General features: G+C 50.9%; 2 protein-coding genes across 3 annotated transcripts in view; one reads left to right on the top strand and one right to left on the bottom strand.

The window, feature by feature from the left end:
• Positions 1 to 26947, bottom strand: part of LOC105690236 (protein Wnt-5b-like) — a 126967-nt gene that overhangs the window by 26140 nt on the left and 73880 nt on the right. Inside the window, exons 1-2 of one of the 2 annotated variants that reach the window (XM_012407869.3) lie at positions 8421 to 9322; positions 4655 to 4740 (exon numbers count right to left, since the gene is read on the bottom strand). In XM_012407869.3, the coding sequence (XP_012263292.2) occupies positions 4655 to 4734 (80 nt within the window). In that variant the 5' untranslated portion in view covers positions 4735 to 4740; positions 8421 to 9322. Of the gene's footprint in view, positions 1 to 4654; positions 4741 to 8420; positions 9323 to 26947 lie in introns of those variants that run through there. The other variant, XM_048653883.1, reaches the window with a different exon arrangement.
• LOC105690244 (F-box/LRR-repeat protein 14) lies at positions 17239 to 21724 on the top strand. The gene has a single exon (XM_012407880.3). It carries the CDS (start codon positions 18329 to 18331, stop codon positions 19760 to 19762), a length of 1434 nt encoding a protein of 477 aa, XP_012263303.2. The 5' UTR covers positions 17239 to 18328; the 3' UTR covers positions 19763 to 21724.

The raw sequence follows: 26947 nt of genomic DNA, 5'->3' as shown, positions 1-26947 counted from the left end.
TCGCCGGTCGCTACGCCGATTCCTCGCGCGGCTAGTGCACTCGCCACTCCAACCCCTCGAAAAGTAGAAACTTCCCCAACGACGGCGTCAATTTGTTCCGGTGATTATTTAAATTTACCGAAGAACAGGAGAAAGATAGATGCGTTGCAGGGGCTCGTACGCGTGGTGCGACTCGCCTGCGTCGGAGCGACTCGTCGTCGGAGATGACGGAGCGATGTACGCTTGTATCCAATTCGTCGGATATTCGAAAGGAGAGGAAACGATTCGTAGGATTTTACACCGGCGATTCGGGAGTCGACGCTATACGGTGCCGCGTAGGTGTGACGATTCCATCGATTCGGTGTAAAAAAGTGCCCGGGGTCGGTCGTTCGGTCGTACACACGTACGTACGTACGTACGTAACGTGGCGTACCAGCAGCACGCGCGCGCTAGAGGCTCACAACCGGAGCCGCTAATATCTCAGGCGCGATAAGTCACCGGGGCCGTAATCTCCTAAAACAATAAAGTACCCGTGGCGGGTAATATTTTGGTCGGACGACCCACGCCGCAGGGCCCCCGTACAGCATCGGCCCTTCCTACCGACCCAAAAGTAATGCCCTGTCTCCTAATAGAGTGCAATAACATTCATATACGGATTCGCGCGTGGGACGATCATCCCGCACCGGCTATCCCGGAGGACATCGCGGCGCGGGAAATCGTCCGCAACCTCCGCAACCTCGGAGTCGAAAGATCGGGATGTTACCGGGCGCCCGGAGGATTGGGATATCGAGGGAGGGGGGGTTGTTCTGCTCTTTTTCCCATTATTTTTCCCCAACGATCGAACGCGTCGCTCGCAGCGGCGAGGTGGGCCGCGACGGAGTTCGATTTCTTAATTGTATTCCGATCGGCGATTTTCGTCGTCAGAATTCGATCGTCGTGGGGTTAGCCCGTAAAACCTTATTACGGATGCGCTTCGGGACAGGGCCCCACGGTTGGTATACCGCAGTCGGTACGTCGGACGCGTACTACACGCGTTTATTTTATGCTGTTTTACATAATCCGGCCGTACTACCGCCTCGGCGTATACACGCCTACCTCGCTTTAATTCACCTTGCACGATATATCGCGCAAGGTATACCAGCCGTACAGGCGTACGCGTGTCCATAACTCATGTAACTATATACATATGTATATGTATATATATATATATATATACCGGTGTACCCGCCCCGGTGCGTAATGTACCCACACCACACCACCCTTTACTCGTGAGCACCGTACCACTCGACGTGCGTCGATCTTCCCTTCCGACTTTCCGCTCGCTTAATCACGCTGTAACGTGAATTATACGACGACACCCCATTGACGCGGAAGTTTCCGTTGGTTTTCTTATCGCGGCCTTCCAGTTCTTAGAAAAATTCCGGATAATTTTTTTCACAGCGATCTCCGAGACGCGGGCGGCACGCTCCAGTTTCATCCGTACACCGTGTTATTATACCGGCATGAAACGGCACCGGTATTAGATATTTAGAAGCACTCAGCCGCGGCTCATGGGGGTCGATATCTCCGTCCGAAGATCGAATCTCACCTGGCGTTGTACACGCGACAGAAAAATAACTCCCAGTTGACCGGCGGACTGTGAAGATTCCATAACTGTAACTCGCATGCATCGCGGCCTTTATTCTTTAGCCGTAGCCGAAGCGACGGTGTACGTATGGACGCGGAACAAGCTCGCGATCGTTCGCTCGAGCATCGCCTCTGGTGTTCGCGAATCGAACGCGAGGTAATTCGAAACTCGGTTCCTCGATCTAATTCGAATCTTTATTTTCTCCACGAGATTACGAACGGGATACGGACGCAGTTCTCGAAAAGACAAAACTCGCGGCGAGTCCGACGACTCCACGCATGAGCCGCGCACCTGTCCGCTTTCGAGTCTCTATCCGTAGGTATATCTCCGGTTATTCGTCACCTCTTATCCCTCCGGATGATAAAACGATGAAGTACCCCGAGAGGGCGAGGGGGACGGGATAGACGTTGACGGAGACTGGCGCCTCAGCTCTACCTTCCCTTATCTAATTTATAAGATTGGTGGCGAGCCTTTGTCAGATCCCGGGGATCGTTCGCTCACGCGGGGTACAAAGCGCAGCGCGTATACGTATCGAATTTATAAGTACGGAAAACGTGCGCACGAATACATTGATCCGACTTTTTCAATTACCCCCCCCCCCCGTCGATCCGTCTCGGATTTAGCCGGTGACGCCCGAGCGCAGCGCAACTGGCTCGCGCACGGATCGACGGAGATACGGCCGGGGTAAGGGCGACGGGGTAACGGCGACGCCCGACGGAGACCTCGACGCGTGGACACGCCGCCCGCTACGTCACGCTCCGCACAATCCCGTCGCCGACGGGGGCACCCGACACCCTCCGAACCCCCCCGACGCGCTCCGCCGCGATTTTATCGCGCGAAAACCCGGGACAGCGACGAGGGGTGCGGGGGGCGAAGAAAAAAGGAGACGACGTCAAGGGAAAAAAGAATCAATCGAAACGCCCCCGACTCCGCGGGCGATCCAGGGGGAGGCGATCCGTATGCGGAAAAACAAGCGTTGCCGGGATTGACCCTGTCGGTAAAGAGATACCGCGATATGCACCCCGATGCACGGGAGCGCCGCCAATGCAGCGATCGGCGGCTCGAGCCCCCGCTGTGTAAGTAGGTCCGCCTACCCGTACCTTCGTTACGAATATCGTAAAGCGTTGTACGCATGCTAAGGCATAACCGTTGCTACATCGAAGGAACGCATTCGTACAGTAGTTTTTTCTCGACGAGAGAAAAATTAATGGGCGCACACCGGCGCACGTATCGGTATCGAGTTTAAACCGAAGCACCGCGCGCGGACGTATCTGTTAACGTGTTGTAACGACGGAGTGAAATATAGCCGAGAGCACTCGAGCCGTGCGCGTCCGCTACTACGTGTCTTATACGTATACCTATATGTATATTCGATGATCCTGCCGGTGGCGAAGCGCGCGATAAGCGGTAGCTCATAAGTCGAGGCGAGATCGTCGTCTCCTTCGTTCGAGCAGCGGTTTCTGCGGCGAGCGCAATTTTCGAAGAAAATCCCGCCGACATCCGAAGCGACCGTCGCGATTTTTTGGGACTCTCAATTTCGGTGACTCGGACTCGATCGCCGCCGTGGTACGAGGTACACAGTGTACACGCGGAAGGAAAGCTCCGAAGGGGCCCGTCGCCCTCCCAGGAGCGGCGTTACCGTTCCCACGGTGTCGTGAAACGCGACTGATGCGAGCGTAACACTACCCGAGCGTGTTACGGCTCCAGATAAGATCTGGACTTTGAAGAAACTAGCGGTAGAATTTTATCCTTCCTACGAGAGAGAGAGAAAGAGACAGAGAGAGAGAGCGGCGCGCCGCTTTTGTACAACTCCGCCAAAGGTCCGCGTTTACCGAAGGCTACCCCGACGAACGCGACCGCGTCGTCTCCGCCCCGCGCACCGGACTCGGGACGGGCCACCGTCCCCCTCGAAGCGGATCGTTCGCTCGGGATACCTACCCCCGGCGAAAACGGGGGTCGGTTACGTTTCGGGGCGTCGCGGCGCACTCGAAAAATCTTCGTACGGGGTACCCAGACGGGTAATCTCATCCCCCACCTCTCGTTGATGCGAAAATCAACTTCTGCTGCGAATGCGTTATTTTCATCAGCGACCGGAAACCGGTATCACAATAATCTCGACATTACGCCGGATGATCTAGGCGCGCGTTCCACGTTCGTCGAGCGAAAGAAAGCAGAGGAGGAATACACGCGGGGGCTGCCGCGGCTTTCCGAACGAAATAACAAACGACAAGCTCGCGATCGCTCGTGAAACTCCTCGGTACTCGCATCGGTCGCCCTTGCGGGTCGGGGGGGAGGATATATGGGAGTTGGGAAAGACTTCGAGGAGCAATAAAGTGAGTTTTATCGGGAAAGCTGTATACGCCGGGAGTCGGTGGGGAGTTTTACTTTTTTTTTTTTTTCTTTCAATACCAACGTTGAAATTCTCAACGTCTCGTCTCGCGCGATGTCGTGTACGCGACGCCGTCGTTCGTGTCCTTGCGCCAAAGGTGCGTGGGCTGAGGCTAAAGAGAATTTACCCGCCTACCTGCACGCGTATAATACCGCGCGTATCTCTTCGCATCCGCACGCGATACCTCCGGCCGCCGCGGCGTCCGCGCCTTCGAAATTTAGCTGTTGTATTGGTTTCACGCCGGACGAATCAAATTCCTCCGGAATTACGTACACGTGTGCGGGATACTCCCCACGATGCGGCCGATGCGGCTGAACGTCGTAAGAAATCGTATTGCAGCAGGCGCGTTAGATGCCTATACGAGCATTTAATGAAGACTCAGCTAGCTGCATCAATAGCTTTTTACAGTGGGGAAAAAACTAGTAATATTGTTACATAAGTATTATATGGACTATCTCTCGCGTGTAAACGGGCTTCATTTTTCTCTTTTCTTTTTCCATTTCCGTTATCCATTCATCCTTTCTCTCTCTCTCTGCCATTTTACCCTCTTTTTTCTTACCGAATAAACGGACGAAACCAACACGGGTAGCCTCATAATATTCTTCTATAAATCTTAGTTATACAGTAAACGACGAAAAAAAGCGTAAAGTTCAACTCACATCCATGTGCTCGGAGACGTGGAAGCTGCGGCAGCTATCGAAACACCCAGGATAACGAGGATCCAGTTTTTGCACGCCATCTTTATCTGAAATAGAGAGAAACCGTGATTGTACAGCGAGAGTAACGGGGTCGGAGATACGAGGCCTGGAAAAAAAAGAGCTGTTAACGTTGACCGTACGGTCCGGTCCTTCAGTATTTGACGTCGAAAGCGCACCTTGAACGAAGGAGAATGAGCGAGAGGGACCGCTCGTTGGCGCCGAGTAAACCGTCCGAATGGGCGTTAAGTTTATAATTGTTTGTCAATATTTGACGTGGACCCGGTGCGCGCGTTCAAGAGCGTCGCGGGTGCACCGCGCGAGTTTCGACGAACCGAAACGCACCTCGTGTACAACGTGTTTCCGAACGTCGAAGACTCGACGCCGCCGACCGAGGAAACGGGGTTGAGAGGAACGAGGTGAAAAATAGTCGCCGGAAGCGAAAAAAAAAAAAAAAAACGGAACGTCACACGGAGCGAAAAAGGACGCGGAATTCGAATCCTGCGAAATATCTCTTGCTGGGAATAACATCTCGCCGTGGATTTCGAGGAGCGTATCGCGCGCGGGGGGCCGCGGGGAGGTCGATCGCTAAATTGAGAGGAGCTTTTACAAGGGGCGATAGGTTCGAGACCCGGTTAAAAGCGCGTTGAATCGGTATCAAATTCCTGAGAGAAGAGAGAGTCGAGGCGGGTGGCACTTTGCGTCGGGGCGATCGGTACCGCGTTCGTACTTCGCTCACGCCGAATGAGTTAGGAAGAACATCGAGGTGGCTGCCGCGGCGCAGCGGTAGGGTACCTACCTACCTACCTACCATAGCGTCTGGTAAAATCGGCGCGCCTCTCCAACCTCCGGCGCTGTTGTACCGCCACCTTTTGCGGAGGTAATCCGAGTTTATGCCATCGTAAACTATCGTATTTACGCGATAGAAATATGCGACAGAACGGACGGGCGCTATCGCTATGGGAGTCCCGAACGAGAACGAGAACGAGGAGTGCGGATACGCCAGCGAACTTTAAAAGGGATCGTCGTGCTCGTTATACCGCGGTGCACACATGTGCGGAGAGCGTCAATCGTTGGGTATAACTCCGCGCGATATTCGCTCGGCCTAATCCCCGGGGATGATCCCCGAAATTCGGCGCTCTTAAGAGTTTGAGAAATTATACTTTTACTCGCGTACGCTTAACGGACGAAGATTTATAGACGATCGAGAAATCACCTCGCGGTTATCGGCGGTAGCCGCTAACCCGAAGGTACGTGGGATTTTTTAACAGTTACGCGTGAATTACGGCCGAGTAGATAGGTAAGACGGTGCGGTACGGGTATAGTAGGTAATAAAGGAGAGAAGGTGTATATCGGATATCAATTTATAATACGTTTGGTCCCGCGGGTTTGTCAACAGCTGCGCGTCGGACCACACGGGTGGCGATAATCTGTGATTTTAAAATCACATTGTCTTGTTTTCTGTTTTTAAATAACCGCGGTTCGTCGCCGGTAAGCCGACGTGAATAATCATCCACCGCGGCTCATTCTCTCTCTCTCTCTCTCCGAAATTTTGCTTCTCTGACCATCTGCCGGGGATTTCATCCGTTCGAGTGCAGCCGAGCGTACTCGTGGTAAGGGTCAAAATGGAGGTCTGAAGAATACCGCGCGGAGACAAAAAAATGAAAATAAAGAAAAAGAAAAAGGAAAAGAAAGAAAGAAAAAAACCCGAAGAAACCGCAAGCACTTCTCTCGCGGCGATCATTAGGTGTCGTTAACGGCATCAGCGTTACTACTCTCCGTAGCGCAGCTCGTGTCCGGAAGACCGGGCGGCGCGGCGGCGGTGCGACGTAACGCGCGCTACTACCGCGCGCGCAAACCAGCGCCGCCTGTTTCAGCGCCCTTGGTTCTCTCGCCCGGCTGCTACTCCCTTTTTTTTTTTTGTTAAACGGTAGCGGCGTTACGTCGAATTGCGTAACACGTACGCGCGGGGACTCAAGTGGGCGCTGGCCTCGAGCGCCCGTTCCGCGACGTGGAAAAGAAAATCCGGGCACAATACAAAAGCTGCGGTGTTGCTGCTGTAACTTGGGCTCTTAATTATCCGCATTCGCGCGCGAATAGTAACATCGGTGAGGTATGCCCGCGTTCCCTATGGTATGACTCCCGTTCGAGTGCGGTGCGCACATTCATGCGACGCGTATAATGGATATAATGCCAAAGTGCAGCAGCGGTGGAGGGATCGCGGAACGGAGATATCGCGATGCTTTAATTAGAAGAAAACTGAGAGGTGAAAATCTGCTGAATGCAGGGAGGAAGCGGATGGCGCGGAGTGCCGATGATGTATACAGCTTGTAAATTTTAATTACAAATATTTTTAAACGCGGTTATTAATTACGCGATTAAGAGAGCGACGCGGTGTGTATACGTCGAGCGTCGTCTGGAAGACGGATTCATAGGGCAACCGACGCTACGTAAGAGCGTCGTCGATCCATAGATCGTTGTCCGCGGGAGCGAAGCTTTACTCGGACAGGTAATAATCGGGAATGCACGCGTAGTACGTGAGGGAATGGAGGAGGGCCCACGCGATATCGCGATCGAATACACGTCGCGGACTCGACGTTTGATATATACGAGTTTCCGATAGAGAGAAAATTCTCATTTGCAGGTGAGACGATATAAGCGACGCGTATAAAGAGAAATAAAAAAGCGACGCGCGCTACCCGCGGAACGACCGCATTTCGATAAATATAATCATTGGGGACCCGGATCGATTACCACCTCTCACCTATACAAATTAAATCTCCGATGAATAAGAACGAGTGGCTCCTAGTAAGAATTAATTAGCCAATCGTCGGGAGATGCGCAAACAACAGCTGTACGAAGTATAATGGGACGTACAACTCGTCTCATGATTATAATAACGTATAAAATTGGAAGATAATAACGAGGAGCGAGGATGTTCGGTCGCGGGGGGGGGGGGGGGGGGGGTTCCTCGTCTATACCCGCGTGTAAAACGTCGCGTGTGTACGTATAGATGGTAATATATCTATATAGGTGCGTGGCAAACGTACAATAAGCGTATAAAAGAGAGAGAGACCGGGCTGCACTTAGACTCCGGCGAGAGACGGAACAAAAAGCGGTTTAAATTTTCGCCAAGTCAGATCGTGCGAGCCCGGCTTAATGAAGCCCCCGACCGTACGTATCGCATCCGACCGCCTCATCCTCCTCACCTTCGTTCTCTAAGGGTATTGCGTCTGTACGTGCGGGAAAAGAACCGGCGTCGGGTCGCCGCCGTGTGCAGCGAATAGACGAGATGCGGAGATGGAGCTGGAGGGGTGGAAAAAGAGTCGAAGAGACGAGGCGAAGTATAATAAGAAGGAAAGATCCGTATTGCGCGAAGCTGCGAGTACGCTTAAGCGGCGGCAACGGCAGCGGCATCGGCATCAACATTCAGCGTCAGAAACAAGGAGGCTCATGCCCGCGTGAACGTTCAGCTTCGGTTCAGTCGTAACTCATATGTTTTATGACGCTTTCGTGAGGGCATCTTATTAACATCCGGATGCACTAATTTAACCCGCGACGGTCAATTTTTAATTGGGAAAAAGTTGATGATGGCCGCTGCGTTACCTGTGCCTCGATTTTTGATTTATTCATTTTTTTCGTTCCATTCAATTTCGCAAAAGATACGTTTTCGTTATCATTCCTCGATTTCGGAGGAGAGTAAGCCAGACGCGACTGAATCTATACTCACTTTCAATACCTCGATCCTCCAGGTGTTACCATCACTGTATTATTTGAAACCAAATGAAAAAAATTTTCCGCCTTACTTCGATTTACAAAACTGAACAGTTTTCACTGATTACCATTTATCGTCACGTATCGACTGCACTTCTAAATCGGCGGTAATCGCGCACATTTTCACTGCACTTGTAACGTCGTATTATCCACCGAATGCGATACGCAGTTTTCCAAATACTATCGCTACGCACAAACTCTCAAATTTTCCAAATTTCGTATCATCGTCCTTCGATGTCGCGGGTACGAACTGTCGTAATTCACCCTCGCAAATTGGGGGATAACGAAGGGAAACACTTGCGATAAAAAAAAAACCGGTGAAAAATGGTGAAAATCGTCGAGATCCTTCGCTCCAAAATGTTCCGACGTACGATGCGTCGCAAATACTGACCGTCGAAGCTTGCGAGTTCGGACCTGCCGACGTAATGCCAAAGTTACGATCGCGCGGTCCGGATTAAATATCGTCAGCCGCTGCCGACGACGCGTCGCGGAACGAAACAATTTTCAAAATACGGTCGAATCTATTTATTTTCGGCGATCCTCCTCCTCCTTCGTCCGTCGAACGACTTTCTGTTCATTCGCGGTTCGAAATACCGCTGCGAAAACCACAAAAACTTATCCCCAGAATTGGTTTCACTTATTTCTTACGGATTCGCAATCGTCGAAGGACTTCGAAACGGTACTCGAAAATTCCTCCTCCTGACGCATGTCGACCTCGTTTTCTGTCTATCCAAAATTACTTCCCCTCATCGGCGTTTATCCTCAATCGAACATGCCCAATGTCACTTTGACCTCCGTATATTTCAATTCGAGAAATGAGTAGTCGTACCCGCGCACGGCTAGACGAGACCGGCGCATTCGGCGTGCCGAGCGAGAGTGCCGCAGAATCCAACGTGGTGCATGGACCCGTTGATCCCCCACCCCCCACCCCCCCTGCCCGCCGCCTTTCCCCTTGGTCCCCGTCCTCTTCGTCCTCCGGTAAACTCCACGTACGCGATTGGTGGTGGTGGTGGTGCAGCGGACGTCTATCGTTTCTTGTCCTCGCTGCACCCGTACAGAATACTCCATTCTTCTACGATCTACCCTAATCGGTTTCCCTAGCGGGCAACGAGCCGCAACCGATTTAACGTATAACGTAACGAGAATCGTCCCGTACGAGCACGCCATTTCGAAAGTCGGATAATTTCATTCGTCGCACCGATCGAAAATCGCATCCCCCGCGACGAATCGAACAAAAAAAATTATTCGGAACTTGGAACGCTGTTTGTTTTTTTTTTCAACATCCGATCGACAGCGTACCGCGGTACTTCTGATCGGTAACGAAGCGGAGGGATCAGGCCTAGGATCGACTTAACGGTGCATCTCGTTTTATATGTATACCTGTAGAATCGTAGCGAGCCATGAGGTAGATACGGCTGACGTATGACCAGAAGTTTATCTTGTCGAGGCGTCCGTACAGCGGCGGTAGCAACATCGGCGGTATCGTCGCCGTGGTTGCACCGCCGGGTCTGTACAAGATCATTTTTTTTTTTCTTTCGAACGCCACTGACAGTAGACAGCGAAAGACGGAGACTGCGACGCGTAAGCGATGCCTAGGGCGGCGACATCAGTAGCGGCGATCGTTTTGGTTCGGAGCACCCCACCATAGATATATTGAACTAGATCGGACAAGTTGCTGGCAAATTGTAGTGTCGCGACATGAATGTAGTCGGCGCGCTCGGCGAAAATATCTTTTTTGAGGATTTCGCTTCAGGACGCTGTTTTACTCACAGAATTACCTAAAACCCCATGATTTGCTTAACAGGTCGATATGATAATTTTATGAAACTGTTCGACTTGACCGACAGATATGTGACCAAGCGACATGAGCCATGTTATACACGGTATCCATAAATTTTTAACGTGATATATTAGATATAGTTATACATGGCTGTTTTACCCGTGATAAATTATTGCAGTAATGTCTCAACAAGCAGAACACAAAATCCAAAAATGCACGAATGCACGGCATAGTGGATTGTACCCTCCATGTAAACAGGATATATTTTTCAAAGTGTTACAAGGTGTTTTCTCAAAAACTGAGGATTATTTTGGAAAATTTTTGAAACAAAAATTGCAGAATTAGAAGGAAAATTCAATAATACCATGGACATTGAAATTTAGCTGGATTGTATGGGGGTTTTGAGGGTCACTTGGTTTTCCGAGTGGAAATCCATATTTTGTATTGCAGATTCGTAATCTACAAGAAAAGCTAAGCAGCATTCGTACAAAACATTTTTTTCATAATCATAATTTTGCAATTATAATATACAAAATTAATTTTACACGCAAAAACTAAAACTTCTGAAGAAAAATCGCAGAAGACAAAGAGAAGATATTAGAAAGTTTAGAATTCTATAAATTTCTGAACGAGGAATTTTGGCACTTGAAATGACCGAGAGGGTTTTATTACTTGCCGTATCAACAGTTAATGAGTAATTCTGGTTCTAATTTTTTTCCAACTGATTATTGTTTATTAAAGTGTCCAGCAAGTACCTAAATTTTTTTATCCCTCAATATTCATATATAAACTGTTGAATAAATTTTTTTTTTGCTCATGTCTCCCAAACGAGCATCGCGCGTGGGAGCCGAATCAGGCATCATCGGTCATTTTTTCATAGCTCAATTAAAATTATAAATATTCGTGGTGCAGTTCAGGGAGGTTGGACTTTTTTTTAGTGTGTTTTCTGCTCTTTTTGAATCTTTTTCAGATCAAATTTCAGATAGCCGCAATAGTTTTCGAGATATCCGCAAAAAACCGAACCCTACTTTTTTTTCCATTAAATTGTTTATTACTTTTGTAATTTTTTCAACCGCGTTGTCATGCGATTTCTGAAGTTTCTCGAGCTCATTCCGGATCCAAAAATCACCTTTACATTGAATTCGGCGAAGGCTAACTCAAATTTGACCAAAAGGCACTTGTTGACTAGACTATAGGACTAGAAGGACGAAAAAAGAGCGAGGTGCAAAAGTGATAATTTGCTGGGAAGCGAGTGTCGTCGCTTTGATGCGCGGCGAGCTAAAGCCTGGTTGCTGGTGCGAGTGAGGTTAGTTTGGACAGAAATCGTTTAGACAGAATCCGTTTCTACGGAGAAAATTTGCCCAGGGTTCGTTTGGACATAAGAAATTTCGACTTAGGTTCGTTTGGATACAAATGCAAACGACCCTAAGTCGGTCGGTAGAAAATAAACTAACTAAAGAAAATGAATCGAAGAAAATGACAACACGTTAATGATAGAATTAAGTTCCAGTGAAAATTAATTGAACAATCTAATTTCTTTGAAAAACTTGTTACAAGTTTTCTTCTCACTTAGAAATCATTATTTCCCAATTGATTTTCAATTAATTCTTCTTTCCTCGGCATCTTTGGATTTTGATTTTGGTTTTTTTTTTCTAAATTTTTTCTGTACTCGAAAATCTTTCCATCGTGACATATTACCAAGTTTACAAAAAGCTAAACAACGAACAAACTCCTACTCGCAAGCCCCAACAAGAATAACAGTTATATTCAGTTTTTTTTTTTTTTTTTGACCGATAGTTTGTGTTAGCGAACATGAAATACTACTTTTTTCCAAAGCCGTAATATTGCGAACTATACTGAAATTTTTTTCAACCGAACAAGAATAATTCTCCTTACAGAAAATATTGTATTTCAGATTTTTGTATTCAAATGTGAACAAATTATCATAATATCCATTTGCACTGAAATCATCCTAGTGATGAGAGAAGCTCATCTGCTGCACCGTAATACCGATAGTCCGGACGAGCGTGTTATATTTGTCGCGCGTCACCGTCTATAAGGATGAATTTGAAGATTGGATCTACAGATCGTTCGTGCGGTTGACCGATAATCTCTCAGAGGTCGATGAAGGGTCTGTTTTACCATGAAACGCAGAGGGCGCTCTGGGCTGGCACTCTTTTTTTGCGACTTAATACCCTATGACTCTCACTTTTCGCAACTTGTCCGATCTAGTTCAATATATCTATGACCCCACTTAGATCTTTAGATAGCCTCGTCATCTAACACCGGACTGGTTTTTTGCGAGCAACGGCTTTTAGGCCACGCTTCGAACCCATTCTAAACTCATCCCCGGCTCCCCTTCACCTCCATGGCCGCACTCCACGTATTAGCCCGGTACTATGCTCCGCGCTCGCAATCGGGAACACCGTGCAGGACCCCAAGGCAACGAGGGCCCGAACGGAAAGGCCCAAGGAAGTAAGAAAAAAAACTCCCCCACGCTCGAAATCGGCAGACGCTCTCACCCGTCGATCTCATTGTCTTCCCGGCTGATTTGTATGAAAAAGCCGAGGTGAGAGAATAAGACGACTTTTGGGAGCGCGGGGCTCCGATTCGGAAGCGCATCTCCGCCTACGCGTCCTTTAACGATGACGTGGCGCGGGAAACGCCGACCAATTACAGGATCGGGCGAGCCGATTCACCGATATCCCTTCTCTCGGGGCGATCCGGGAATCCCGAGGGTGCGCGATGGCAGCTCGCTCGTATATCGTCTTCGAGAAAAGGGTAAAACTTTCCCCGTATTCGACGGGCTTGACATAAGAAGACGACTGTCTCAGGAGAGTCAAAAATGGAAGCGAGAAAAAAAGAGCGGTCGGTTGCCGGATAGCTGGCGGTGCCTTTTCCGACGAATAGGACAAAATTTTTACCCCAGAATTCTTGCGTGCAACCGCAAACGACCCCGGGACCCTTTCGGTGGTGCCCTTTACGCGGTACGACCGCCTGCGCCGACCCTTCGAGTCGGGATGAAAAACGCGCGTTGGTTCGGTGACACCTTACTGCGACGATGCCGAAAAACAATAAGCGCATTTGAAAACGATAGAAACTCCGAGTGGCTGTCCGTTCGTTTTTCGGGATCGAAAAAAACGTTGGATTAAACTCGCTGCGCTTCGACGAGTAACGTGTTAATGGCAGTAAACACCCCGCTACGAGAGGACTTGTCCGAGAGTGGAGCGTGGGATGAGAGAGGTCCTATTTTTAAAGTTGTACAACATAATGGAAAAAAGATGAAGGAAAAAAAGAATCTTGCACCTGTCCGTCCGCCCGGAAGACTGAGAGAGGAACATCGGTGGCGTATACCACTTCGTACAGTCCCTTCGAGCAGTGATTAAGATTTATACGGAGTCGTGGGTTCCTCGCGTTGCCCTAATCGTCTCCGCATGACGGTTGTGAAACCGAACTTGAGAAAAAAAAAAAAAAGAAAAAAAAAAAAAAATAGAAGAACCGTCCGAAATCGGGGGTCGGCTGTAAAAAGAATCAACGGTGTAACGTATTATAAAAATATACACACAGGTAACACGTAATGAGTCTAAAAATTGGCAAATGAAAAGCACGAACAAAGCGAGTCACGAATGTGTAGAGAAAAATGTCGAGACTGAATATCGAGAAGTGATATTGCGGAGTTCGCGTTCGAGGGGTGAAGGCGGCGAGGGGTTGCCCCCAGTGGCTTCCATTTCCTGTATACCTATGTAATTTGAATTATATTGGGCATATAGCATGCTGCAACCCCTGGAGGTCTTGGGGGGAGGGGAGGGGGGCTTTCGACTCGCTCCTCCGGGTCGAAGGACTCCCGAGGTCTTCCGGAGGCATTCCGGGACCCACCGGGACTCTCACAATAGCTCCTATCATCACGCATTGTGCCCACCGTGTTTAGGGCCAGGTGCCCCCTCACACTGTTCCTCGATTCGTGCGCTGCACCGAGTCGCGTACAGTCAGCCCACAAACTGATTTTTCACGTTCAACCCGACGATCGACGAGCGTACCAATTTCAAAAGACCTTTCGCACGGTTCGAACTGATGAAGAAAAACTTCTGACAAAATAAAAAAAACTAACGGGTAGAAAAATCGACGTGATACGAATTTGCATAAATTTGCAACAGGTGTGCAAAAAGAGAATCGCTATCCGTCAGGGAATTGTTCGATTCCAGAGCTTTCGAACAATTGTCGGAAAGTGAGGTGTTCGAACTCTGCGGTTGCAATGCTATCATCTCACGGACAGCAAGGTCCTTTCCGTCTTTCGCACGGTCGGCAACGCGAGTGCGTGCGTCGTTCCATCCGACGAGTGAGTAGAACGAGTCAACGAACGTACCGGCGCCCAGCAGTACGTACCGCTGGTACGCCGAACGTCGTGCTGGGAACGTACCGCGCCCGACGGCAGGGCAACTAGCGTTCTTTCAGCGCTGGGGGGGAACGCTCGGCCGGTAGATGGAGGCAAAGGTCGGACGTCGGGCGCAACGAAACGTTTGAAATCTGAGATCCTCGATCCACATCTCTCGCTGACTTCTCACCTTGTTCTTTTTTTTTTTTCTCTCTGCTACACCTTCCGATTGGTTTTCCAATTCCGGCGCGGCGCGCGGTTCTTAACGTTATTTCCTACTCGGCTGGATCAATTTCGTCAGCTGTATGATCGTAACGGCATTAAACGGCGACGATGAACCCGATTAGGAACTGCTTCCGCAATCTGCTGCTGCAGATGAGAGGAAACCGCAGGATTCAACCGAAACTATTCGATTATCCCGTACGCTTAGCGATCCACGAATTACCCATCCATCGTTGCCCTGCTCGACGTACCGTTGCTTCGGATTTTTCTTCTCAGGTCGGATTGTAGGTATAATTTACGTTCGGTATACACATGAGCTTGATATAGGTAAAAAAAAGTATCATCTGGAAAAGGGGCGGCGCTGATGATAAGCCAGCCGGTATCTCCGCACGCAGCCCACATACGCGATAACGAAACGTTAGGTCACATCGCACAAATATAGCGCTGAATGGGACGGAAATCTTTCAGCCCAGCCGCGCTGATGCAAAGAGTTTCAAATTTCTGGTCTACAACGTTCCGAAGAATTGTACGTATTCATCATTCACGGATGCGTTGCAGCCGATGAGAGGATATTGAAATTTTTTCCCGCCCAATAAATTCGGCGATACCGAGGAATATTGACGAACGACGTGGAATCCAAGTTCCGGCCATCGCCTATCGCCACCAGATACTTTTACTTCGGGAGCAGCGTCCCCAAACGATATTCCTCGACGGATAGAATATGCCATCGAAATTCCATCGACTCCAGATCTTTGAGGAGCTCGAGATCGGTACATGAAAATGGGAAAAACAGACTTAACGTAATCGAAGCGAACGAAGTTACTCTCGTACTCGTCGTACGTACGTACGGGTCGCAAATAATATCGACGCTGCGCGCGGTGCGAAAGCTGACAAAGTGTTACGCCTGGCGACAAAGTTGCGGGGGCTACCGCAAACCTGCAGGTGCAGGGGAACACTGGGCTACGACCGATGCCTCCGCGCGCACACGTATCCACACACACACACACGTGTGTAACGTATTATGCTATTCTTATACCTGCATTTCATATTGCGGACCGTGCTGCACGCATGGCTGCGGAACCCGACGTGTACGGTGCGGCGACAACGGCGGCACGTATATGTATATGTATGTACGTATACACGTAGTAAGTGCAACGCAGGTATACATGCGCCGGTACGTATACTTTATTGTCCTGGCACACCCGCCACGTAGCGCGGGCTATCGCCTACATGTAAAACCATGATTCATGCACCTGGTGCAAAACTCCGCTACTTTTACCTGACGATTCGTGGAAAGGAAAAATCACAAAGGTAATGCCAAAATTTTTGACAAGAATTATTCGACGTTCTCGACACATCGGGCGAACGTTTCGTAACCGAAATCGGTTTCGAGGTAAACGGGTTTTCACGTGCCGTGGGACCTCCGCGGAATCACGCGCCCGTGTATATATGTAACACGCGTGTGACGCATTCGTGTGAAATGCACGAACCCCACGATCGGGGAAAACGTGCGTTACACGGCTGAGGCGCTGATACGTGCGTTTCTTTCAGCGTCTCGACTGCGGCTGTGAGGTAAAAGTTGCGGGCAACACTACCCGATTTAGGCGACTACGAAAAGAGATCCCTCTCGCTCTCCCTCGGGGTGACGGACCGACGTGCCCTCCGCATTCGAAATTCCCATTCCGCGTCTGTACTATACGGTCCCCTCGCGATCGCTCCGGGCAAGTTGGTTCGTGCGGGAGCAGCCGATTGAGCGACGTTTTCCCATCCCACGCAACAAAGTTTCTCGTTTCTTGTTTCTCGTTCGATTTCACCAAGGAAAGAGAATACGAGTCTATATACGTATATATGTATACGTATACATACCCGCGAGTACACGTACGTACGTAGGGTAGACGTAACGAAAAACAGGGAGAGAGACGACCGGTACGAAGGAACGTGGAGCGGAAGAGCGAACGGCGAAGGAGGGCGGTAGATAGATAGAGCGGAGCGGAGGAAAATAAAAGGTGAAAAATAAAAAATCAATCGACGTTATCGAAGCACGATCAAGTTCGTTCGTCCGCTCGTTCCCGAACAAGCTGCGGCCGCCGCTGCCGCCGCCGCTGACGGTGGTGGTGCCGGCGCTGGCGCTGGCGCTGGTGCAAGGGAGCGGGATCGGCAGGGCGCCCGTCGCTGGTCCCGCCTCTCCGAGCGAAAACTTAAAAATGCCGCCGCAGCGCACCCCGAATCGATATCCGCCGACCGCGTCACGTGACCCACCACCGCCAATGGCGGTTCGGACCGACCTGTCGCTCGCCACGCCCTCTTCGACCCCCACCCCGATTTCCCTGTAGGAGATAACTCGTTCCACCACCTGGCGCCGCGCTCGCCGCCAAGTTCGAATGCGGCGGAGATCCCGCAGTACGCGACTGGAAGCGCACCCGTTAACTTCGGTGCCATGTCGCTCCCAGGTGTAAACGACGACGAGTGACCTCGCTGCACTCAACACGTAATCCGCGCGAGTCGTAATTCGTTCCGTAGTGCGTGCAGGTGTTGTTATCGGGTTGATCGTTTCGTTGATCTCCCAATAATCATTGATTCGTGTGTGGCCGGGGGAGTTTTTAACGCGTTGAAAAGTGTTGGGGAAAAAGGCTGCGGGCACCAGGAGCGTTCGCCGTATAATTCGATCACTGAGTCATCATTTTGTTCGGTCATTGTGCAGGTATACGTGTGGTGGCGCGGGTGTTCGTGCAGGGACAGGTGTGTTGGAATATCAAAACCTGCGAGTTCGTTGCGACGACGGAGGTTGAAGATCGAAGGGAAGGAGAAAAAAAAAAAAAAAATAAGTAAATAATAGAAAAAAAAAATTCCGTCCGTCTCGCAGAAGTCGACGGCGCATCGTACCTGGTGGGTAACGCGCGAGTGCAGGTTACATGGTTCGGTTGTACACGTTCTGTTCTCCGTCGGGTGCAGTATATAATTGCAGCCCGCTCGTTCCGTTCTAATTTAGGTGCCCTTATAATGAAACGGTCCAGTGTGAAACGGCAACGCTACGTCGCGTATTGATAAACGACCGTTTGCGGAGTGTGATGATAAAACGACGACGACGATAACGATACCCGTTGGATAGTGTTCGTGTCCCACGGTACGCCCCTTTCGTTATTATAATTCCACAAGTGCTGATCCGATAAAATTCCATTGCGTTGCGACCGGTTGCCGAACGCAACCGCCACTCGACGCTCGAGGAACGCGCGCGTTAACTACGCGACTTTTAACCCCCTCGAATAAGCTCCGTCGCTTGGGCGCTGTAACGCTGAAAAACAGCTGAAATTGAACAGCGGCGTAACGGCGCCGGAGCGCGAAGGGAAACGCGTGGACGATGACCTGGTGATTCCGCTGCAGCGTGGGCCGGCTATTATGCGGGAGTTGCGGGCCGGAAACCACCAAGGAGCCTCGAGCCTGCAGCAGTTCGAGCAGCAAAATTATCGCCACTGAACAGCTGAACAATAAGATGGAGGAAGGTCAGCTGTTGCTCACGGAACTACCGGCTCTACCGCCGTTGAGGGGATCCACCGTTCTCCACAGGCCCCAATACTACCCCCTTCATCAACCCCACCTGGCACTGCCGACTCACAACAGCCAGAGCATACAGCACACCCCCTCGAACCCCCCTCAGTACGGGACCGGCGCCACGAATCTTACGACGAACCATCAGGGGATACCCAGACAACTTCCCCCCGTGCCCAGAGGGACATCGGCGGCCAGTACCCACGTGTCCAGTTTGTACCCCGAAATATTGGCGCTCATATTCAGCTACCTCGACGTAAGGGACAAGGGAAGAGCGGCGCAGGTTTGCGCGGCGTGGAGGGACGCGGCGTATCACCGATCGGTGTGGAGAGGCGTCGAGGCGAGGTTGCACCTCAGAAGATCGTCACCGGCGTTGTTCGCCAGCCTCGTGAGACGCGGTGTAAAGAGGGTGCAGGTCCTCTCCCTGAGGAGATCGTTGCGCGACGTCGTTCAGGGGGTGCCGAACCTCGAGTCCCTCAATCTGTCGGGGTGCTACAACGTGACGGACGTCGGTCTGGCGCACGCCATGATCCACGAACTCCCGTCGTTGACGGAGCTCAACTTGTCACTGTGCAAGCAGGTGACGGACGCCTCCTTGGGAAGGATCGCCCAGTACCTGAAAAATCTGGAGGTCCTCGAGCTCGGGGGATGCTGCAACGTTACCAACACCGGCCTACTGCTGATCGCCTGGGGTCTCAAGAAACTCAAGAAGTTGGACCTGAGGAGTTGTTGGCACGTGATGGACCAGGGTATCGCCCACCTCGCCGGCCTGAACCGCGACACGGCCGGCGGCAATCTCGCCCTCGAACACCTCGGCCTGCAGGATTGCCAGAGACTCAGCGACGAGGCGTTGAGGCACGTCTCCGTCGGACTGACGACCCTCAAGTCCATAAACCTGTCCTTCTGCGTTTCCATAACGGACTCGGGGCTGAAACATCTAGCGAAAATGCCCAGTCTGAGGGAGCTAAACCTGAGGTCGTGCGACAACATAACCGACATCGGTATGGCCTACCTTGCCGAGGGTAGCAGCCGAATCTCCTCCCTCGACGTGTCGTTCTGCGACAAAATCGGCGATCAGGCGCTAGTCCACGTGTCCCAGGGTTTGTTCAACCTTAGGTCGCTGTCGTTGTCCGCCTGCCAGGTCAGCGACGACGGTATTTGCAAGATCGCAAAAACCCTCCACGAACTCGAAACCCTAAACGTTGGCCAGTGCAGCCGTCTAACGGACAAGGGACTCACGACGATAGCGGACAGCATGAAACATCTGAAATGCATCGATCTCTACGGGTGCACGAGCATAACGAAGACCGGATTAGAAAGGATTATGGAATTGCCACAGCTAAGTATACTGAACCTTGGACTGTGGCATCTGCGGTGATGGCATTCAAGAGACGAGGAGAAGACGGAGCTCTATAGGAGATCTACTCAAGTGTCCGGAGGGAACATTTATTCTATATAAAGATAATTCGTTGATGATCAGCCATCACCTCGACTCGCCTCGTGATTATTAATATTAATATTTTTATTATCAACTATTACCTATTGTCATTATCATTATTACTGTTAAAACCGCCGCATGCCCTCAACGATTCAATGTCAGTTCCAACGCGCGAACGTATCATCCGCCGCCGCCGATCTAAACGCGATCGACGGATGTTCCAAAAACTTCCCCCCCCCCCCCCCCAAAAAAAAAAATTGTCGGTTCACAACCAACTTCTTCTACTCTAGACGAATTCCGTTCCGATTCTAACGGCAGACAGCCTTGCGAACGTCCATCGCTTCCGCAAATGCGAAAATAACGTTGAAAACAATGAAATTTGCAAAACCGGAGAACACCGATTCAACTCCCACTCGCAGCGTCAATCTCCCATAGCCGTACCAGTCGCACATCCACCTTCTCACGTACCCATCATGATACGCCGGTTCTCCATCTCGGATGGCGTTCGATGTTTATGAATGTATACTATACTCGAAGATCGTACGTCATACGTAGGATGGTTGCGGGCTTACGTGTGGTACGTACGAAATATACGCCGAGAAGGGGCACGCTTCAATATAGTCGTGGTATAGCTGGGTAGGGTTTTTTTTTCATGTGTGCACCGTGCATGGGCGGACAATACTCTCGCCTCCTTTTATACGTATTCGCCTCGTTCGCCTCGCGGTGGGCAACGACTACGCACACATCCGCGTATCCCGTCCGCTTATACCTACCGGTCCACCTACCTGTGCCCACCTTACCGGCTCTACGTGTAGCCGCGGTGAAACTCGGGGGCCCAGCGATATTGCGAAATCGATTGAAAACGTGCGCGATTTACCGCGACTCTCTGTCCACATCCAAGATTTTCGCCCTTGCGAACCGCAGCCTTGGCGTTGCAGCCCGGCGACCGCGCTTTTGCTCACCGATTTCGCGAAAATTTTTAAGTTTCCAGTCCGGTCGCCCGTCGCACTTTCCGGAATTTAATAAGGTACGGGGGTCGGGTACGACGCGACGAGGGTGAGGGACGGAAGGGATAATCGGCTCCATCGCTCTCATCCGCCCGTTTCGCTTTTGCGAACGGTGAACCTTGCAGCGTTCCGGCTTTCTTGGGGAGGCCTAGGGATTGTCCCACAATATAATTTCCAGTGAAAAGAATTCCTCGAATTCTGCCCACTTTGTTGGGCCATTACATAGGTATATACACTACGGCGGGGCCCTATTTTCCAAATTTCATATTTACCGTTCCTCCGGTAATCCCGGGCCCCTCGGCTGACCCGCATTGTGTCGATTTTCCGGCATCGGTGCAGCGGCCCAAAAGTTACGCTTCCCCCAGAAAAACCGAATATCGTTCCTACCGAGGTACCCGGGTCAGAACGTTGATTAATTTCTCTCTTCAAAATTACACACAGTATACATAAAATTGCCCTTTCCGGCCCTTTTGCCCTGTAGATGGTGATGAGTAGCGAACGAAAAAAAAAAAATGCGAATAGAATGAGCGAAGAAGCAGAAAAAAGAGCGACACTCTTGGCAAATAGAGCAATAAATCGGCGAACGCGAGAATAGCGATAGATTTTCGTGAAAACGGGGCTGTTTTTTCACGTCGGTATTGCGTTATAGTGCGAGCGCGAGGCAACGGGGTCGGTTACAGTAGTGACGGCTACGTAGCGTAAACTGCACGATTGCAAACAAAGAAACGAAGACAAGTACAAACAAACTACAAGTTGTGGCAACAAGTATATACTTACTGGCGAGTTTCTTGTCGGAAGCCAGAAATAATGATAACAACAAACGCGAACGTGATATCGAATCGCGCTGGACCCGGTGGAAAAGCGGAGTAAAAAAAAAAAAAGAAAAAGAGAAAAAAAAAACACCTCCATGCAATCGCATGTGCTAGCATCGCATCGCATCGCATCGCATTGTTGGGTATACATAACGATCGTCGTACTTTGGAAGCACATTGGGGCGTATACGGCTCGCTATTTCTTCGCGGAGGTCCGACACCAGGTTTTTCTAAGAACTTGTTCTTCCCGTTCTTCACGGGAGGGACGGGGGTGAGAATATATATATTTTTTTTTGTTCCCGGACGACCGTATCCCGCAGGGAATATTTCGGAGGGCCCCCGGAGTAGAAAGGCGCGGGGACTTTCGGCGGAGCCCGGTCAGGGCTCTGCAGTGCCATGAGAATCTGAATATCGACCGTTCGTGCCGCCGAAGGCCCACGGCATTTCGGGGCCCCCGATCAAAACCCGAACCCACCGTTTTAGAAGGTGAATACTGCATCGTGGCCGCAAAACCGGAAATACGGGTGATTTTTTTTTTTTTTCTCCGATTTCATTCGGAATATTCGACGTCTCTCGGATCGTCTTTATTATTATTCCGCTACCGATGTCATGTCGATGAATAATATTTCCATCCCCCGCCCGCGAAATAATAAATCGAAATTATCGTGCGGTATATCGATACGAAACGATGTTGTGAACTGTAACGGTTCTGACGCGGTTGTCGCGGTATTGTTGCGACCGATTTGCGTCAGTGACAGAGAAAAATATATTGATGGGATTCGATCTTAACGGCGATAATATTTATCGCCACTATATAGCTGGGCTTACAGTAATTTTATTAACGCAGCCACTCGTCGAAATAGATGAAGGGCGCGGGGTGAAAAAATAAGGAGCGAACGAAATTTCGCACGCGTAACTCGCAGACACCGGAATATTCAGAATAGATGCGGCATAATCCTGGGGGGGTTCACGTGGTTCACCGGTGGGAGATAATCGTTGAATATCCTCGTGTTCGCTCCGACCGCCGATTATTTTAGAAGTTTCTTTCCTCACTCTCGTCCTCGCTAACGCATCCATAATTCTTGAAAACCGAGTTAACGACGTTCGATGATCCGTAAAATGAGATCCGCGGGCCCGAATTCGGACGGATAAATGAGACGGCAGCCAATTCTAATTACAGTTGCACCTGCTGCAGATTGCGATACCCGGAAACGTTGTCGCGATATCCACCTATTTTTAATTGCGGCGGATTTCTTTCGACTCGTCCCCGACGCCGATCGTAGATGGAACGATTTCAGCGCCGATCGCGAGGATCCGCGAGTGACGGCGCGTTCCCCTCGATCCGAACCGTGTGAAAAAAAAAAAAACCTCGCGCTGCTCCCTCGTCGGCCGCGTCGTCGCGACGCCATTGTATAAGATATGTACGAACGGGGTCTCGCTTTCCATAAGTTTCTTCGTTACAAAAACTTTTCCACGAGCCTTGTCCCGTTCTTTACGCGGCGAGCCTCCGGCGCAACGTAGCCGGGCAGCCCTGGCGTTCTTCCATGTATTTTCTTTGGTCGAAAACCGGCAACAATAACAGCGGAATCTATTTCTCTCCCTGAAACTGGAATTTCTTCGCGGTTTTCTCAACCGTTTCCGTAAACCGTTTCTCCAGCTATCGCGTACGCCCGATAGAAAATTAGATACGCTTTGGTGGGTAATTATCCTCTTGGAAGGGCAAGGAACTCGTCGGAGAATAAAACAGTGGAATTAATAGTTTTGGTCAGGTTCACGCGACCCGGCGCCGCGGGGGTGTGTATACGGCCTCGGTAAGGGCGGCAGGGAACGTCGAATGGGGAAAATGAAAAAAGGGAAAAGGGAAAAGGGAATGTGGGACGGGGCGAAGGGGAAAGGGGAGCTCGGTCGAGGGGTCGAGCGGGAGAGCGAGGGAGTCACCCTCGTGGGCTAGGTGCTATTGTAATCGATTGGGGACGCAGGGAGGGTGCCGAGGAAGGGTGTGTTCCCTAGGTTCCCGTAGTCCCCTCGTACTTCAGTCTCGTTACTCATTGTCTGGCCACCCCATCCGAGGCCAGACCAGAGTCAGACCCTCCTAGACCTTGCCAAGTGTCTATAGCGCTACAGCTGCAAGACTTTTCTCTATACCGTTCCCGGCGAGCGAGCGAGAATCGTGAATTTCTCGCCGGATACATCCTGGCCTCCGACTTCTGCACCCAGCCAGACTCGACGACGAACGTGAATTCCGGTAAAAATTCGCTTCCTCACGTCGCAAATTTCAAACATCCCGTAGTTCGCGGTTATTGGCGTAATCTATTTTACGAAAATCTTTCGCCGTTTCTGTGACGCGATTGATTGCGGAGCGGTAGTCGTTTACCATCGCTTCCATCTGATGCGGGCAACGGCGAAATTCGTATCTTAGGCATGCGAGACAAGCAGGCCCGGTAGGACCGAATGTTTTATCCCGTGAATTTAGAGGGAAAGAGAGAGTGCGTTGCGCGAAGGAGAAAGAGCCGTCGAGATAGTCGCCCGTGGCCTAGATAGAGCGTTGCGTTTTCTCGCGGCGCGGAGCGGCGGCGGGGGGGGAGAGAGACCGAGGAGGAAAAGGTGGCGGAGGGGAACGGAGATGTTGAACTTTTGGATTTTATAACTTTACGACAGGGTGAAAACAGTTGAGTCACGAAGGGAACCCGTCGGCACTCGACCTGCGCCACCGCCGTCACCGTCAGCGACGCAGACACCTGCACTCCCTGCGCCGACACACAGCCCGCCCTCGTAATACACGCGTACAGCGACGCGCGGGCGTCGTCGCCGCCAAACTTTGACCCAAGGCGAGGGTCGCGTCGACGGGTACCCCTTACCGACAAACTTGCGCCGTAAAATATTTATTTCTTTTGAGGCGAACTTGGTGAAAGCGATGCCGCGTCGACGCCGCCGTTTTCCTCCGTCGCTCTCACTCGGCTCCTTCTCCTTCCTACTCTTTTTTCTCACCTGCCGCCGCCAGCCCGATACCAACGCCGCCGAGAGAATCGCTCGCTCGCTCCCGGTTTTGACGACCATGTGCCTAATTCCGAGCCGAGTCAATACGCTCCTTTTGGTCTCGTTGCCTTGTTTTGTACGGTAAATTTCTCGTCTCGCGTCGTTCGAACCGGCCTTCCGTCGATCGGGTACACCGAACCGTCCGACGTCGTGGCGCAGGTGAACAGGCGTAGAACTCCGAAGCCTTGAAATACGAAAGGTGCCGAGCTCCAAAAGTTGGAAATATCAGGTACGCGAGTTCTCGATCGACATTCGTTCGAAACTAACATCCCATTCCATTATTCACCGCGGCTGGTTCCTCCATCGCGATTCCATCGAAATCAGAGTAACAAAAAAAACTAGACAAGAAATACCCGCGTAACGGGCAAAGCGCAGGAGGCCCTGGCAACAATTTCAGCGTTCAATTTTACCGATTCAGGCGCTGACTCCGTTACAACCGGTTCCATCGTCGGAACCAGCGTTGAATCCCGAAGATATTATTCACACCTTTCAGCACCGTCGCTTTTCGTCGACGCGGGTACAACCGCGATCGAAAAAATCCCCTCAAAAAACGACACCCGGTACAGTTTTCCTTCTCGTTACGCTGCCGCCTATTTTCGTCTTTGTCGTTTCCCCCGGTTATCATACAGCCGTACAACACGTATCGATAGGTTTTTTTTTTTAACGAATACGAAGCTGTCGTGAGATAGGTAATATCGCCTCTGTACCCGTACATGTGCGTAGGTACGTACGTCGGACATTCGGTCTTGGCTTACAGCGAGTGAAAAATAGTGAACGCGTACGAGGAGAGTTCGTATCGTTGGTTGAGCTCGCAACGACGGAGCGAGCGAGCGAGCGAACGAACGAACGCGCGAGCGCGCTAGCGAACGATCCGAAGAACGGGAGAGAACCTAGGAACGGAGGAAGAAACGAGCGCTCGTTCGTTCGTCGTACGTATTTCGTCACGATATCTGAGAGTTTAGGCCGCTAGGTCGGCCATCATGGTACGGCTAGGTTTGATAACTGCTATCTGAATCTGAGAAGTCGACGGCGCCGCGTTGCGCTCCACGGTTACGAGCCCCGTGTGTCTGCTACACACACATATATATATATACATATACGTAAGCTACATCCGGGCACTTCCACGCCGCGTACTATCCGTCCTCTGCGTGCAACACATCTTGACATTAATACCACCGCGGTTCCCCGCACACGCGGCACTTTTATTCAAAGTTATAATTATCGATCGTTGGCCACCGATTAAACGCGAGCAGATACCAAAAATTCATAGAACCACACAGACTTTCGACGTCTCTCTCATGCCACGGAGCGATCGCTCCCCCAACTCGCGTTAAACATTTTTTCAAAACGCCTTCGTTCTTCGCTGCGAAAATCGCCAGCAAAAATCGCTCTCCTCTCATCATCCATATTACCCGTGAATATATGCCTGCGTGGAACGTACGCGCGGCGTGTGTTACTATCGAAATCATCATTAGGACCGGACGCTGAGCTAGTGAGCCGCGACAATCTCCGGATGCATCTTGTTAGTCAGAAGTAGGATTTAAGCGCCGTTTTACTGCGGATGAAGCCCGAGGTAGCGGACGAGCGCGAAACTCCCCCCCACCGACTTACCGATAGCCACGTAACGTACGTTCGTGCGCTGCGAGTCAGCGCCACGACGAGTCCCGACGAAATTTTCAGCGCCTCGTGCGCATTTCGCCCGATATTCACTTGTTCTCCGTCGCGCACGAATCGGGCGATAGAGAGAGAGAGAGAGAGAGAGAAAGAGAGCGACGTTGAACGTGCGAGCGGAACGACAGCGACGACCCGATCAGGGGCGGCGATTCCTCTTCTCTTTCGTACGCGCGATTAGCCAGCCTCCGAATCCGCGTTCGCGGCAGCAGGTGCACCATAATGCTCGGTCGCGGTCTCGGATCTCGCGCGAATTTGCGAAACCCTGCCTACCGCCGGCAGAAGAAGCGGCCTCGATGCAACGGTGCATATTCATATTCCTGCGACTGCAACTGCAACTGCAACAGCAACGGCAACTACGACTGCAACTGCGAATGTGCGGCGGAGGGGGTGAGAGGGTGATAATTAAATTTGCGCCGGTGTCATAACATACGGAGGACGCGGAGGTGTGTGCGTGCGCGCGTGGAAGGCGGGGTACGGAGGGAAGCAGCGAGTACTACCTGCGACGTACAGGTTTATGATCACGTACGTACACGTGGACGGATGTGTATACACATATATATACAAATATACATATGTAGCGAATGTGTTCGTACGTA

This window comes from Athalia rosae, chromosome 4, assembly GCF_917208135.1.
Source record: "Athalia rosae chromosome 4, iyAthRosa1.1, whole genome shotgun sequence".
In the NCBI taxonomy this organism is placed as follows: domain Eukaryota; kingdom Metazoa; phylum Arthropoda; class Insecta; order Hymenoptera; family Athaliidae; genus Athalia; species Athalia rosae.
Note: the sequence above shows the minus strand (reverse complement) of the source record. Positions and strands in the feature narration are given on the sequence as shown.

Bases quoted from the DNA above. Each gene is read 5' to 3' on its own strand.
- LOC105690244 (XM_012407880.3), top strand. From the start codon at position 18,329: ATGGAGGAAGGTCAGCTGTTGCTCACGGAACTACCGGCTCTACCGCCG.